This window comes from Pyxicephalus adspersus, chromosome 11, assembly GCF_032062135.1.
Source record: "Pyxicephalus adspersus chromosome 11, UCB_Pads_2.0, whole genome shotgun sequence".
In the NCBI taxonomy this organism is placed as follows: Eukaryota; Metazoa; Chordata; class Amphibia; order Anura; family Pyxicephalidae; genus Pyxicephalus; species Pyxicephalus adspersus.
In genome coordinates this window covers 46,523,267-46,537,805 of record NC_092868.1, presented here as the reverse complement: position 1 = coordinate 46,537,805, position 14,539 = coordinate 46,523,267, and the positions used below count along the sequence as shown (strand labels likewise).

Genomic DNA, 14,539 nt, shown 5'->3' with positions numbered 1-14,539 from the left:
CAGTAAATAGACATTAAATAGAAAGTGACATGGGGAGGAGAGTACCCTGTCCTGAAGACCTTACAATCACAAGTCCAATTTTATACTGCTGTGGTTCGTTTGGAAGCACATGTTGGCATGTTCTGTAACCACGTGTCCGTGATTATTCACTTATTTGTGAATGGGCCCTGAACATCAACCAAATGCTAACCACAGTGGTAATAAACCGATGTGCACTTTTTTGTGCAGGTCTATTTTTCATATATTTCATTTGCTAGATTTAGAAAGAATTGATGAATACATTGTTTATATGACACAGTGCTTCAGCAATCATCTTTCACACTATGGCCCTAATTTATTAAAGCTCTCCAAGGCTTGAAAAGATATACTTTTATCAGTGAAGCTGGGTGATCCAGCAAACCTGGAAAAGATCTGGTCCAGGATTGCAAACATTTGCTAACAAGAGATGACTATCCTGCCGTTCGATTAATATTCGCAAACCCCGAGCAACGATTTATGGAGCCATTTTATTTTTACAAAGCAAACTGCAACAAATTATTTTTGCCCCCATTTTAGCAATTTGCCATGTGTTTGGTTGCAGTAACTAGCTGCGGTTTTTTTGCATTGCCGTCGCTTCATTGAATCATTAAAGAGGAACTAAACTCAAAAGTCCCCCAAAACAAAAAAAAAAAAAACTTTAATCCCGCATCGCAGTCGATCTTTCCGGAGGACTTTTCCATCATGCCTTGCGTTGCCCCGACATCCGTCTTTGTGCTGGCGCTCCAGGCACCGCCATCTTGGCCTCATCTTCCTTCTTCCAACGTCACCCGACCCAGGTGCGAGATCGGGTGACGTAGGTAGGAAAAAAACTTGCCGATATCACTGCGCATGCGTGAGATTGGCAATTTTTTCCCCCTTTCACAAACTCAGGTATGTGCAAAAGCAGCACCCAAGAGCCTCCGGGAATGCGTGACGTAAGTATCCCAGGATCCCCAGCACTTCCATTCATTCTCGATCGACCTAGAATCGGGGGGGGGGGGTGGTGCTGCACCTTTTTCTTTCTTTTTAAAAACGGTTGCTTTAAACAAAAAAAACTGAATTCTTACATTAAAGGCTTGTCTACCCTTTTATGTAAAGTGAAATTTCTGAGTTTAGGTACGCTTTAACTTTTTTTCTCAAAGCAAATTGCAGCAAATTATTTGTTTGCACCCATTTTAGCAGTTTGCCATGTGTTTGGTTGCTGTAACTAGCTGCGGTTTTGTTGCGTTGCTGTTGCTTCATTAAGCATACGCGTTTGACCTGTTTCTCATGCTGCCAGCCTGCATGGTGAGTGTTTAATAATGCAGTCCTCCTTCCAGCAGAGGGATTGTTGGAAAGCCATTTGCTCAGCTCTCTACCCCCACCATCTCCTCATTCTCCTCCTCCTCCTCCCCTCCTCCTGTCTTGCAGTCAGACAAGCTGAATAGTTAAACTGCTCTTCCTGTTTGGTGAGTCAGTCAGTTAGGAAATATGTTGCTAGTGCAGAGTACAGCTGTTTATAATCCCCATAGCTAGCTCCACGCCCTCTGGCCCTGAGCCTGCTTCTCTCTCTTGCCTGTTAGCTCTCTCCCCATTTTTTTTTTTTTGCCTAATGTACTAACAACCTCCCCTCTGATTGGTGTTATATTTGTCTCTCTAATTCTTCCAGCCAATTGAGCCAGGAGAGGAGCTGCTAGTCTGGTACAATGGAGAAGACAACCCTGAGATAGCAGCTGCTATTGAGGAAGAGAGGGCTGCAAGCCACCGAACCAAGAAAAACTCGCCCAAATCCAGGAGGGGTAAGGAGCTTTTAAAGGGGGGATCTGAATTTGTCATTGAGAAACGAAGGCGGGGGAGGCTTTTCTTCCTGTTGTGCGTGTGGAAGGGAGCTGTTTGGATGTCGCTGTGACCTTTCCCAGTGTGTGCATGATCACTCTTGCTTCAATCCTATGATGAGTAGGTGCCAGCACGGCATAGACTTCCCGGATCAGATCCTACGCCATCTAGAAAAAAACAAAAAGCTATTTAAAGGGAACGTCCCTGGACGCCTTAATCTAATCCGTCTGATGGACGCCTTGCACCGAGCTCCTTCACAGCTTTGCAAGGCGATGAGTTGGCAGCGAGGTGTCATATTGACAGTTCAGGATCCCCCTTGACGCTACAGAGTCAGAATGGCATGTGAAGTTCAGGCTGTGACGTGACGGCAATACTGGAGGTTAAACCAGAGCTCATACAGCCATGCAGGGCCATAGAGGTGCTGGGCGTACGGATTTAAAAGGCGTACAGATTACACACTCAGCCTTGCAGTCAGCTTGTGTCCTACGCCTTTTTTTAGCCTATTTAAGAAAAGCTAAAAACGATTTGGACCGCTGTCGGCACAAATCTTAAGGTTTTAAGAGCTCCTAATGGATTCCTTAAATTTTTGTTTTTCTACAGCCATCCTATGTTTAGATCTGTGCTGACTGCGTCAGCTTGTGCGGGCTTAAGATTATAAATGTTCACAAATTCCATCTGCCCGAACGTTCCTAAAATGGGACGAGGAAAGTCGACTGACTTTTTTGGGATCATTTACCTGGTCGCTAATATTACTGGAAGGTTTGGCTGGTGTCGGAGCAGTCTGCAGAGACTTTTCTCTTCCATAAATGTTCATGATTGTTCTGTGGTCAGATCATGTCTCAGCGTCTAGTCTCCATCACATGGCCAACTTAATCCAGCTGTCATTTAGATCTATTACCTAAAAACTACTAAGAGTAAAACATCCCTAAAACAGCTCCTAAAATTACTTAGTATACCTAGGTTATAATTATATTTTGTAGAAACGAAGGTCAACTGTGACCTGACATCCTCACAAACAATGTGTATGAAGCCATAATCTCTGCTAGATCAAGCCTTACTTTCAGGAGAGCACATGCAGGGGCAGGGCAGGGAAGGCTTTCATTGCATCATGGTAGCAAGGCCATTGTTTCTTTTGTGGTTAAGACCTGCTTGCTTGGGACTTACAAGAACAAAAGTGTGTGTGTGTGACAGCTGGAGGAATGGGAACCATACAATGATTTTATTTTTGGGTTGTTTGTATGGTTTTGTTTGTAGCGTTTATAAACTTTACAGCAGTGTTATGATTCGTGTCTATTTTAGATACAGACAGCTTGTGAAAATGCTACTTTCCTTGCTGGGCTTTGGGTTCCAGAACTCCAGGTCTGTATAAGTGCTTTAGGTCAGTAACCCAGAAAGTTTTGGAGTTTTAGCTATAAAAGCAAGCAATGACAGTACACATATTTTTCTCAGTTCCTTTTTTCATTTAGATTGTCACAGGAAGTGATCTTGCTGATTGCTTCTAGTGACAGATATGCGATCAAGTGCTGTACACACAGCACCATTCTTATTTATTGAGAGGTAAGGTGGGAGAACGAGCAGGCACCCAACTTTGTTCTTCTCCATAAGAGTGCACAGTGGTTGTCCCAGATCGGTCGTTAATTAATCCGCCATATCAGATTTTGGCACAAGGCAAGCACAATCGTTTGTCTCCGGCTACTATTATCTGTTGTGTGTACGTATCTAAACAGGTAGCATGACTATTTTAGGAGGTCAGTAATGGCAGCCCCCATGTCCTTAAAGCAGACCTAAACTCAAAAAACAAAACGTCCCCAGGGGGTACAGCTTTTTTGACAAAGAAGACATGCAAAGTCTTTTGTAAAAAAAAAAAAAAAGCCCTGGCCCCTGGCTCATGGTGTCTTTTTGTTTTTGTTCTTTACTGCACAGAGCATGCACAGTGTAGTGTAGAGCTCAGCTTTGTGTGCGGTGGTGTTACATTATCAGTGGCCATCCAGTGGCCTAAAAGAATGGCCGTCCTCTCAGAAGTCTGCCACGTAGTGGATGGCAAAGATGACAGGACCTAAACCTCTCATCGCTGCAGAGTGGCTGCACACAGGTAAGTCTGTGTCATAATCTGCAAGTAAATGATGCATACTTGCTGATTTTGGCAGAAGCTCACCACCCACCAACAAATATAGTTCCCCTTTAAGTTGAATTCAGACTCCTAGTTGTGCATTTTTACAATAAAGTGGGAAAAAAAACAGCAGTATGTAGCATGCTTTGGGATGCCGGTATTTCCCAGATCACCTACCCTACCCAAAGGTAATGAGACCTCTAGCAACTCTGCATTTTGTGCAGCAGTGTCGTCAATTTTTTTTGACTAAATGCCTGAGTTATGTCTTAGCACCAGTGTTCTCTTGGGGAAACTTCATACACATGACACAGATCCAAGGCGTCTCGATAACTGTGACAGATACCTAACCAGAACATTTGTCCTTACCTTACCTGCCTTAAGGTGTGTACACACTTCCAATTTTTATCGTTCCAATCGAACGACGAACGATCGATTGGGCAAAAAATCGTTCGTAAAAAAGTAACCAACGACGCCGACGAACGAGGAAAGTCGCTGGAAACGAACGACCGGACCGACGGATCGGATTGGACGACGATCGTTGAACATCGTTCGTGTGTACGGTCGTTCGTTGATCGTCCATGTTCAGAGCATGCGTGATGAACGAACGTCCGTTCACTTTCCTGTCATGCACATAGTTCCTCTATCGCTCAAACGATCGTATCTATTGTGTGTACAATATCTACGAACGATCGTGTCGTTAACTCTATGTGCAGGATCGGTGCTATACGATCGTTCGTATATATCGTGCATGAACGTTCGTCGTTCGTTTTCCAACGATAATAATTGGAAGTGTGTACGTAGCTTTACTCCTCCACCATATCTTCATGACCTGATTCAGTAAAGGAGATACAACTTTATTGTTGTCTGCTTAACAGTTAACGCAGGCACAGCACTTTTGATGTTGAACTTCGTTTGATCACTGGGTCAAAGCATACATACAGCCGAAAAGTTGTTCATAAGTACTTTTTCAATAATTAATTCCCAAGTTAAGTATTCCAGCATGTTGTGTTCTTTTTCCCAACAATTTGACGGCACTGTTTTGGTGTTAGATATTTCCTCACAGATGATATCCTCAAAATACCTGTGCGTTGCAGGTTTCTGCAGTATTAATATAGTGCCGACATATTACTCAGCGCTTTACAAAGTCCATAGTCATGTTACTAGTTGTCTCTCAAAGGGGCTCACAATCTAATGTCTCTACCATAGTCTACCATATGTCTTGTATACAGTACAAATACAGTCTAAGGTCAAATTTGGGGGAAGCCAATTACCCTGATTGTTTTAGGATTGTGGAAGGAAATCGGAGGAAACTAATGCAAACACAGGGAGAACTTGCAATCTGTGTCCCATGCCCTGAGTGCTAACCACTGAGCCACCGTGTCTTGGAATGGTTGTATTGTGACATGATTTGGGCTGAGCCAGATCAGATTGCTTTGCATTGGTAAAGACCTCATTGCCTCTGTGCACCACAAATCATCCTACAGAAAAAGGACTTCACTGGGGCATGTTAAATAAACCCAATTAGATTATTTATTTACCTTTGATGCTGTCCCTCGTATATGCTTTGAGGCACAGCCATAGGCTTTACAGTTGCTTCATTTTACCATCAGGTGTGACAAAAACAATGCTCAGACCTGTTGTCACCAAACTTCGTTCAACAATCAACATTTGGGAGGCAACTTACAAGTATTGTTAAGTATAACAATATTCAATAAGTATTCAATCCTGAATCATGTCAACAATTGAAAATAGCACTATAGTTAGCTTTTTCAAAGTAGCAAATAGATCAATAATTTTTGGATTCTAAACTTTTTTTTTGAACACTGTTCAGCAACTAAACTAAAATCAAGCAATTTGGTCTGACCAAGTGAGCCACTGGCTTCCTGTAGCTGCTATATATTTCGTTAATGAGATTTCCCTGCCATTATCCTCCTGGCCACCTTGAGATGTAGGTGTCCCCGTCCATCCTTGTGAGTCCCGGCTTCTCAAAGTTCTGCACAATATCAAATGGACTTGCAATATATTCAACCCCAATATAAGGGCCACAGCAGGTGTGCAGAGATGTTACAGAGTCCCACAGAGATTTTACATATTGCCATGAGATTTAACTCTCCAGCATCTACCATCTATTGTCCTTTTTAGAGAGCTGAACTCTAGCCAAGTATTAAAGACCCAAAATAATATAGCTCTGCAACCATTATTATACCATTAAATGTATTTTCCAAATACAAGCTGTTTAAGTACTTGATTGTATCATCCTCCTGTAGCCCCTGTATAGCAGGGCTGTAAAGTGAGAGTAAGTTGTAGCACATGGTTCTATTCATTCTGATAGGGGTAGAGAGCGGGAGATGAGATCATTACTGCATTGTTCTTACTTCACTGCCCATTCACAGGGGTGGGTTGGATCCAAGACAGCCTGGGTTCAAAAAGGAAGTAGTTATGCTGAATATTGGACTGGACTGGAACTAGCAAAAGTAAATTGTGTGACATTTCTAAATTAATTCTGATAATATTGCAAGACTTATACATAGTACAATATTGCAAATTATGGAAATATGAAGAAGCAGGAACTCACACAGGTAGATGGGGACACCCAAAAGTTGTTTTTGTTACTTTTTTTTTTTTTTGGCTGCAGTTCTGTTGTAAGGATTTTTCATTAATTTTTGGATGCTCCCAATTTAAATTTTGTGTTTGTGTGTTTTGTTTTTAATGCACTCTTTCAGTCTTGCATTTTTGACCTGTTTGAATATGCAAAGCATGCTGAACAGGTCCTTCAGGAGTAACCAAAAAGCAGTGAATAATTATTATGACGTGGCTATCAAAAAATCTTTTGCTCAACTTCATTTCAAGAAAGGACATTTTGTATGCAAATAGAGCATTGGAGCAAAACTCCCAAGTGAACAATCATATGCATGATTGAAATACATTTATGTTTACTGCTTTGTTTTGCCTAGGTGTGAACCCGCTCTTGTAATTTATACACAATTTTAAATTACAAGAGTGTGAACCCACTCTTGTAATTTACACACAATTTTAGGTTCAGCTTCCTATTCCTCTCAGGTTTTAACCTCTTTATTGAGCATAGAATTAGTATTACGACCTCTGTCCATTGAGCAGTTCTTTCTGAGAAGGCGGTAAAGCTGATCCAGGAAGTGGCAGAGAGATTGTATGTACTATAAGAGCTGAGGTTATCACAAGAATAGCACAGCAAAATGACAAATTTTCTGGCAGGTGAAACAATAAACGTATACAATATATGGTCAAAAGTTTGTGAACCATCAAAGTTACCCTATGGGGTTAACATAGGGTGTTTACGTAGCAAAGTGAATTATCTCTTACTGTAGAGAATGTGGTGAAAAGGAACTAAAGTTCTGATTTTTATATTTGGGATCAGGCGGTGCTTTATTACAGAAAGCGAATAACACATAATCACCTGCCTGATCACTCTCCTTAGGATAGCCGAGAAGATTAGTGTATTAAAAAATTGGGATCAGGCAGGTAAGCTTGTTATATTGCAGTGACATCACCTGTCTGGGTTGAGCTGGAACTCTGAAAGCCAGGTCTTCTTTTTTCAAGGCTTCACAGAATAGTGGTGGCTATTACAGCTTCAAAAGGGTGCCAACTCTGTAATATTGCTTATGTGTTTGAAGCGGTATGTCCAGAAAGGTCATATAGGTGACGTATTTACACCCTTAGCTATATATAATGGTGTATGTGTTTAGGCCACCTTCCTTTCCTTTACACTAGTCTGTATTTCAGTGTTTATTCATGCAGTGCTAAAACTATATATCACACAAAATATAGAAACAAGTAAAACTGTACTCATCGGTGGTTGGTTACCTTCTGCCATAATTGACAAGTATGCACAGCAGATTGTGGCACAGAATAATTTGGGTGCAGGTGCCATTCAGAGATGACCGGTCCAGGATCCTGTCATTGCCACATTCTGTGAAGCTGCCATTCTTAGAACAAACTCTATGCTGGTTTTCCAAGTTAATTGGATGGCCAATGCTAATGTAACTTCTGCACATGCCATCCATTGTGGTTGCCTCTAATGAACGCTTGAGCCATGGCTAATACTGGGAAATATAATCAGAGACCTTGGTAAGGCACTTTTGTATGATGTTACTATTCTTGTGCACCAGGTTTGCACAAACTTCAATGGTCATAATGGCAGAATGTTTATGTGATTGGAAAAGATAGGAGGGAGGAGATGAGTGACCTAGGTAGACGTAGCTAGGACTATTTCACATGGAGCACTATAGGGAAATCCTACCTGGTCAACTGTCAACCCTGTAAGTTTATATCCTGACGTTGAGATCATTGCCTGATTGGGGACAAATTGTTTGTTTTAGTGTGAGCAACATAGTGGATGCTTATCAAAATGAAAAACTAACATTTTTATGCTTTTTATATTTTGTGCTCAACCCATGTAATAATACATAGATATAAATTTTACTCAAAAATAAAATATTTCTAGTAAAAGCTGTCATTTGATTTGACTTGTTTTGGATGTTTTATAATGGTTGGATAAATCAAACAGAACTTCTCAGGAGTTTGTAATTTAGGTAATCCTGTAAAGCAGATAGGCGAGTTGCATGCTTCATCATCCTGTCCTGGATTATGAAGCAAGTCTTATGTGACTCAGACACACATGGTATGTGTATTGTGAAATGACATTTTCTAAGCAAGTGCCCTTGATGTAGTATAAGCTTTTGAACTGAAGAAGCTTGAAAATGTCCCATTGCATCTAAGATATAGATGCAAATCACTGAATTAAGGTAGAATAAGCCAACTAGATAACAGTTTTATGTTATCAGTGCTGCTGCTTATTTAATATATTTATTTAATACTTTACCTATAGCACCTACATATTACTATTTATAGAGTTTCTAATGTAATGTCCTTACTATTGTACTATTGTCATATAATCTGTTGTCCCTATCCTAGTCTAAGGCCAATTTCCTTTTATTGGGGTGGGAGGGGGCAATAAATCTGCCGGTATATTTTTGGGAGGTGGTAAGAAACCAGAGTACCTAGAAGAACCCCACACAAACCTGGGGAGAACATACAAACATGCAGATAGTTCTGGGACTCTATTTAACCACTTCCTGTCTACATGCATTGGCTCCATTGATGGCTGCATATCCTTGTTCAGGACTGTTGTGTGTTGTGTCTGGACTATGTACATTTGTATAAGCATCTGCAGCCTCCATCATGGCAATTGAGTAACAATGTGGGAGCATAATAAGGGGCTCCAATCCCAATACAGTAAGGGCCTGACCTAAAACATCCATGTAGATATCCACACGTATTTATTGAAAGTTGCATATCTTAGATGGCTCAAATAGTTTTTGAAACAAAATGAACATGTAAACTAATATTAGATTTTAGTAAATGATTTATTTTATTTTAAATAAGTAAGTAGATGATCAGCTTTGTAAAGAATATCTCGTTTTATAGGGATCCAAAAACAGCAAATTTAAGCATAGGTTTTTGTGATAATGCACCAGGAAAAAGACTTGTAGTCAATGCAGGCCTATTTTTTTCAGAAAGAGTAAAATATACCAAAGCTGTTAGCTTAGGCCTAGGCAAATGACTTTTAGAGTAGGGTACCAGAATTTCCAAATAGCTTTACATAAGTCCCATGGACAAGCATTAACTTTTTGCACATGAACAGCCATGCACAAACTTCCAATAATCTGACCTAAACGCTTTCAGATCCATCTAGCTTTCCTTATTGGAATAGCAGTATCTTGTGATATGGTCCCTCTCTTAGAATTATAGGAGGTGGTACCCAGGACCAGAGAAAAGTGTTCAAAAATATGCAGGACCTCAAATACCATAAGGTGCTTCCCACATGACCATTCCTAATTTCCTTAAAGCTGAACTAAACCCTGTTATACTCATCTGTCCCTGTTCGGTCACGGGTATCTTTGAAATCCCTTGTGATCTCCAGCCAACTTGATTGGCCGGACCGGGATGCTGTGCCTCAATGTTCCCTCACTCCCCCAACTGCAAAGGAAGATGGGATGTGCCTGGCATTGCAGCAACCAGCGCTGATCTAGGCATGTGCAGCATACTGCTTTTTTCAGGGGGTACATCACCTGTCTCTTTCTGAAATAAAGTCTTGCCTGGTTTCAAGTTTTTAAAGTGAATCTTTAGTTAAAGAACGCAAAACTTCAAATGCAATCCTTGATATGGGTTTTGTTGATGTGATGTTTGGTGTTGAGGTGGTGATGGTTTTTAACTGTACACACGTGGATGCTTGCAGGTGGGGCATATTCAGTATATGGAGCACAAAATTGAGGTCATGAGATTATCATTTAGCCTAGAGCTGGGGGAACAAGGTGGCTCATAGCAGAGTTGTGATCATATAATGCACCTAAATTACAAAGTTAATGTTACTTGTTCAGATTTTATTTTCTCAAGTGCATTCAATAGTTGTCACATGGTTTGTGAACTAATTTACCTAGTTGAGTTTTGGGCTACTTCACTTCTAACAATTTTACAAACTGCTCACATTAAGGACACGTTTTTGGAGGTCTATGCTGTTGGACCAAGCAGTCAGTGCCAAAAACCACAGGTAGACCTCCAAAAGCTTGTCCCCATTATAAAAACTGTTTGTAAAGATTGTTACAACTACAGCCACCCTATAGAAAATTATAAAGCCGGAGGTTAGAAAAATACATTTGAGAAAGCTTTTCAAATTGCATAGGACAGTTTTGTTCCAATCGCATGATTTTTTGTTTGCTTCCAAATAGAGGTGTTGCTAGGCCCTTAAAGGACTTGGGGAACCTAAATTGTAATGAAAGGGCTACACAATAATTTAGTGGAAAGTGGATGTTTCATGTCCTGAAAAAATATCCTATCTGTTCCCCTATTTGCTGTCTTCCATACCACTGGACCCTTCCCCTAACCTCCAGCACCTCCTAGACCACCTTTATACATGTAGTGGAAAACCACGTTTGGCTGCTCCAGGTGGAAAGAAAACTGCTGCCCTGTGTGCCCAGAAACAGCAAACCACACTGAAGAGAACACATTTGCACAAAGTTGCAGCTGCACTGAGGAATGGAAACCTCATAGCCAAAAGCGACTTCTCACTTTCTGGCACCATAATTTACTGCGGCTGCATGCAGCAATGCATTGTACAGAATAGTTGCCACTGGTCTCAAATAACCCTTACACAGGTAACACATCTTTAAAATCTTGCAGATGTTCCTAATTTCAGTTCCTCCATAAAGCAAGTTGGTTATGATAGTTTCTGTATTTCTATCCAATTGGTTTAGTTTGAGTTAACTTGCCATTATAATTTGTATGAACTGAGAAACACTGTTTGGTAAGTCCCATCCCTTGATCAAATCTTGGATAGAGGAACTAATTTAGTGTGAATAGGTATAAATTACTTTCACGCTGATGTCCTTTTTGTGTACTTAGTTTCACTTTATGAACAGATTAGATGTGTGAGAGGTCAGTAAGGTCTTTGTTTCTGATGAAGGTCTTATGTGTTTCATCACCACCAGTGGTCAGAAGCTTACTGAGGCTTTTAGTTTTGCACTAGATGCATGTGAACAATGATATCCTTTCTTAAACGCTCTGTTCAATCACTAACGTTGTTGTGTAGTTATCATTGGAAAGATTGAAACCACAATATCAAATGGCATAATGTCTACTATATGCAGAGGTGCCATTCACCTATACAGTTCCCCAGACTTAACAGGGAAAACTGGAGATATGTTGGTGTTATTTGAGCAACAGAAATGCTTGGCTGAAGAGGGGGAGAACAGGTTTTTCTCCTAAATAATAAATACTAAATTGCTTTCCCAACCACTGAATGGGAGTGGTTGGGATCCCCTTGCAGGCGGTTGCAGTGTGGTTTCGGTTCTTGAACACAATGTTCATTGACTTGATTTTGACCGCCTTCAACCACAGCAGTTGGAAAGCAGTTGTGGTTGCTGCTGGAGAACTAAAAAATATCCATCAACTTCCAGAAAACATTGAACCATAACCTCATGACAACAGAAAACATTGAACCATAATCTCATGACACAATGGCTTAGTGTAGTTGTGGTTGAACGGTGCGTGACACAACTGCAGGGTTTACCAAACACCGTACTGAAGAAGGTCGTCTGGAGCGGGTAACAGCGGTTTGCAACCACACGCCCCTTGCCTTACTCCTGATAACCTTTTCATTGATTACAGAAAATTAAGTAGAATGATTTCACAAGTATCACAAATCCAGAATCCTGGGAGACAAGCAGGTCTATGAGAGGTCTAAGAAATTGTTGTTTCCCAGACCTGTCAAAAACAAACAGATATCAACATCAACTGGATGACATTTAGGTTGTGCTATGCACTGTGTATCATAAATATTTGCCATTATTTTCAAGTAAAGACTTGCTTTTACTCTAGAATTCATCTATTGCTACTTCCTAGTGCTTCTTATCTCCTTTGGGGTCTTCTTAGCCATTTTCTGTCTACATGCACTTAAATAGCGGCTGTGTGACATTTTAACTGCAGCTTTCCTTTTGGTGATGACATCTCGTAATGTGTGTAAAATCCCCACTTGTAGTGTCTTTTAGAGGCCCTTGTGATAAAAACTTTTGAATGATTTTACCATGTTAGAGTTTTAGTAATTGGGTTTACATATGCCCTAAATACCCATCAGGATATTCATCAGGTTCTTATAATTCTTAACAGCCTAGCAAAGCAAACCTATGTTTTAGGACTGGTGTTGTCCAACAACTCATACCTCTAGTCTATGTAGAAGACATCATATTTTACTTTCCTGGAAATACCCACTTATTAGGTTTTGCATTTCTGCATTTCATCGAGCCACAAAGAAAAAGGTTGAATTAGGCCAGAGGGAAGATCAGTCTTGTGCTCCCTTCTAAACTCGTCCTGCAGGTGATTAGCATAACACTGTAGTGGAGCAGGAACCGCGTTCAACTGGTAAACAACTATTGCATAAAATCTTGTGCAGCTGCCAGAAAGAATATGAAAATGAATCTATTTTGATGAATAATTTGCTCCTTGGCTTCCTCTTTCAATCCTTTGGCATTCTCATATGTAAATAAAGAAAAAAGAAAGTATTTTAGTGTGGAAAAACAACTAAGTAGGAACTGTAAAAGCTGTGTGGATGTCACAGTAGGACAAACTTAAATACAACATTTTTTCCTCTAACATTTTTAGCTTGGCAGCTCCTTGTGTGGATATTGGTCGAGTCTTGGCAAAGCTTTCAAGGAAGAGTAAGTCTACGTACACACATCAGATAATTCAGGGAATCTGGCATGTGTACAGCGCTCGTCCTTCATCATTCATGGATTCAACCTGGCAGATCCATGAACGATGAACAACGGACAATCGTAATGCAATTAAAAGGGAGAGAGTGGAGCAGGTGCCGCTCTGTCGTTCTCTCCCCTCTCCTCTCCATAGAGCAGAATGATGCTGTATGTACAGGGTTCATTCATGCGTCGTGCAGTCTTTTGCTGTTGGAAAGGATTGTGAAAGATCTTTTCTAACAACAATTATTGCATGTGTGTATGTAGCCTAAGACTCAAAATTTTAAAGACTGTACACTGAGTGGAACTACGTTTTTATTCTTTGAAATCATCTTAAAGAGAACATACACGTATCAGCCAAAACATTAAAACTACCTGCCTGATTTTGTTCAGGCCGCCCTGTGCCACCAGAACATCTTGGTCCCATCAAACTATGCATGCCACAAGAAATCTGAAGGTATCTCCCACCATGATGAGTCTCAAAGTGTATATGAACCAGAACTCTGAAGGTATCCCCCACCATGATGAGTCTCAAAGTGTATATGAACCAGAACTCTGAAGGTTTCCCCCACCACGATGAGTCTCAAAGTATATATGAAACAGACCCCATAAAAACAATGAGTTTAATGCCTCGCATTGCAAGGTTTAGGTGTGAAGAGGTCCTAAAGCTGAACTCCAGGCAGACAGCTAAACACAGAGTTGATATGCTTGTATATTTGCTATTGTACCTGTTATAGGACTCAGCAGGACTGTGACCTTCCAGGCACCAGGCCCAGTGTAGAAAAAGGTAGCTCTGAAGAATCCATGCTGACATGCTAAGTATGGCAGCTTACTTATTTCAGCCCTAATGTTTTAAATAAACCTGATATAATGGGAATACAGAAATGGTCATCGATGACCTTCTTTTAAAAGTGCTAGTTCCCAGTTGTCATGCTGATTCATGGACTAATAACAAGTTTGTAGAACAAAAAAGTAAAACAAAGGGCTGGAGCTTACACACGGCCGATGGGCCTACTCATTACCAGGGCTGATTGACCACAATTGGAGGAACAAGCTATTTTCTTTGGGCTCCTGACACTACATGAAGTGAAGGAAATGTATATAACGGTGGGGATGCCAGAATTTAGGCCAACCTGTTGTTTCCTCTTGAATAGACAAAGCACAGGAGGAATTCCTCTTTAATGTGACTTTTGTCGGTAACAACTTTGTACCTGGATCAGGTTACAAACTTCTCACGGGCTGATTTATTAAAGCTCTCCAAGGCTGGGAAGAATTCACTATAGTCGGTGAAGCTGGGTGATCCAGCAAACCTGGA

General features: G+C 40.7%; 1 protein-coding gene across 4 annotated transcripts in view; it reads left to right on the top strand.

Annotated features, from left to right (window-relative positions):
- PRDM2 (PR/SET domain 2) overlaps positions 1-14,539 on the top strand; it is a 66,709-nt gene that overhangs the window by 37,027 nt on the left and 15,143 nt on the right. For 3 of the 4 annotated variants that reach the window (XM_072426082.1, XM_072426081.1, XM_072426083.1), the window contains one exon: positions 1,667-1,796. In XM_072426082.1, coding sequence (XP_072282183.1) covers positions 1,667-1,796 — 130 coding nt within the window. Of the gene's footprint in view, positions 1-1,453; positions 1,467-1,666; positions 1,797-14,539 lie in introns of those variants that run through there. The other variant, XM_072426084.1, reaches the window with a different exon arrangement.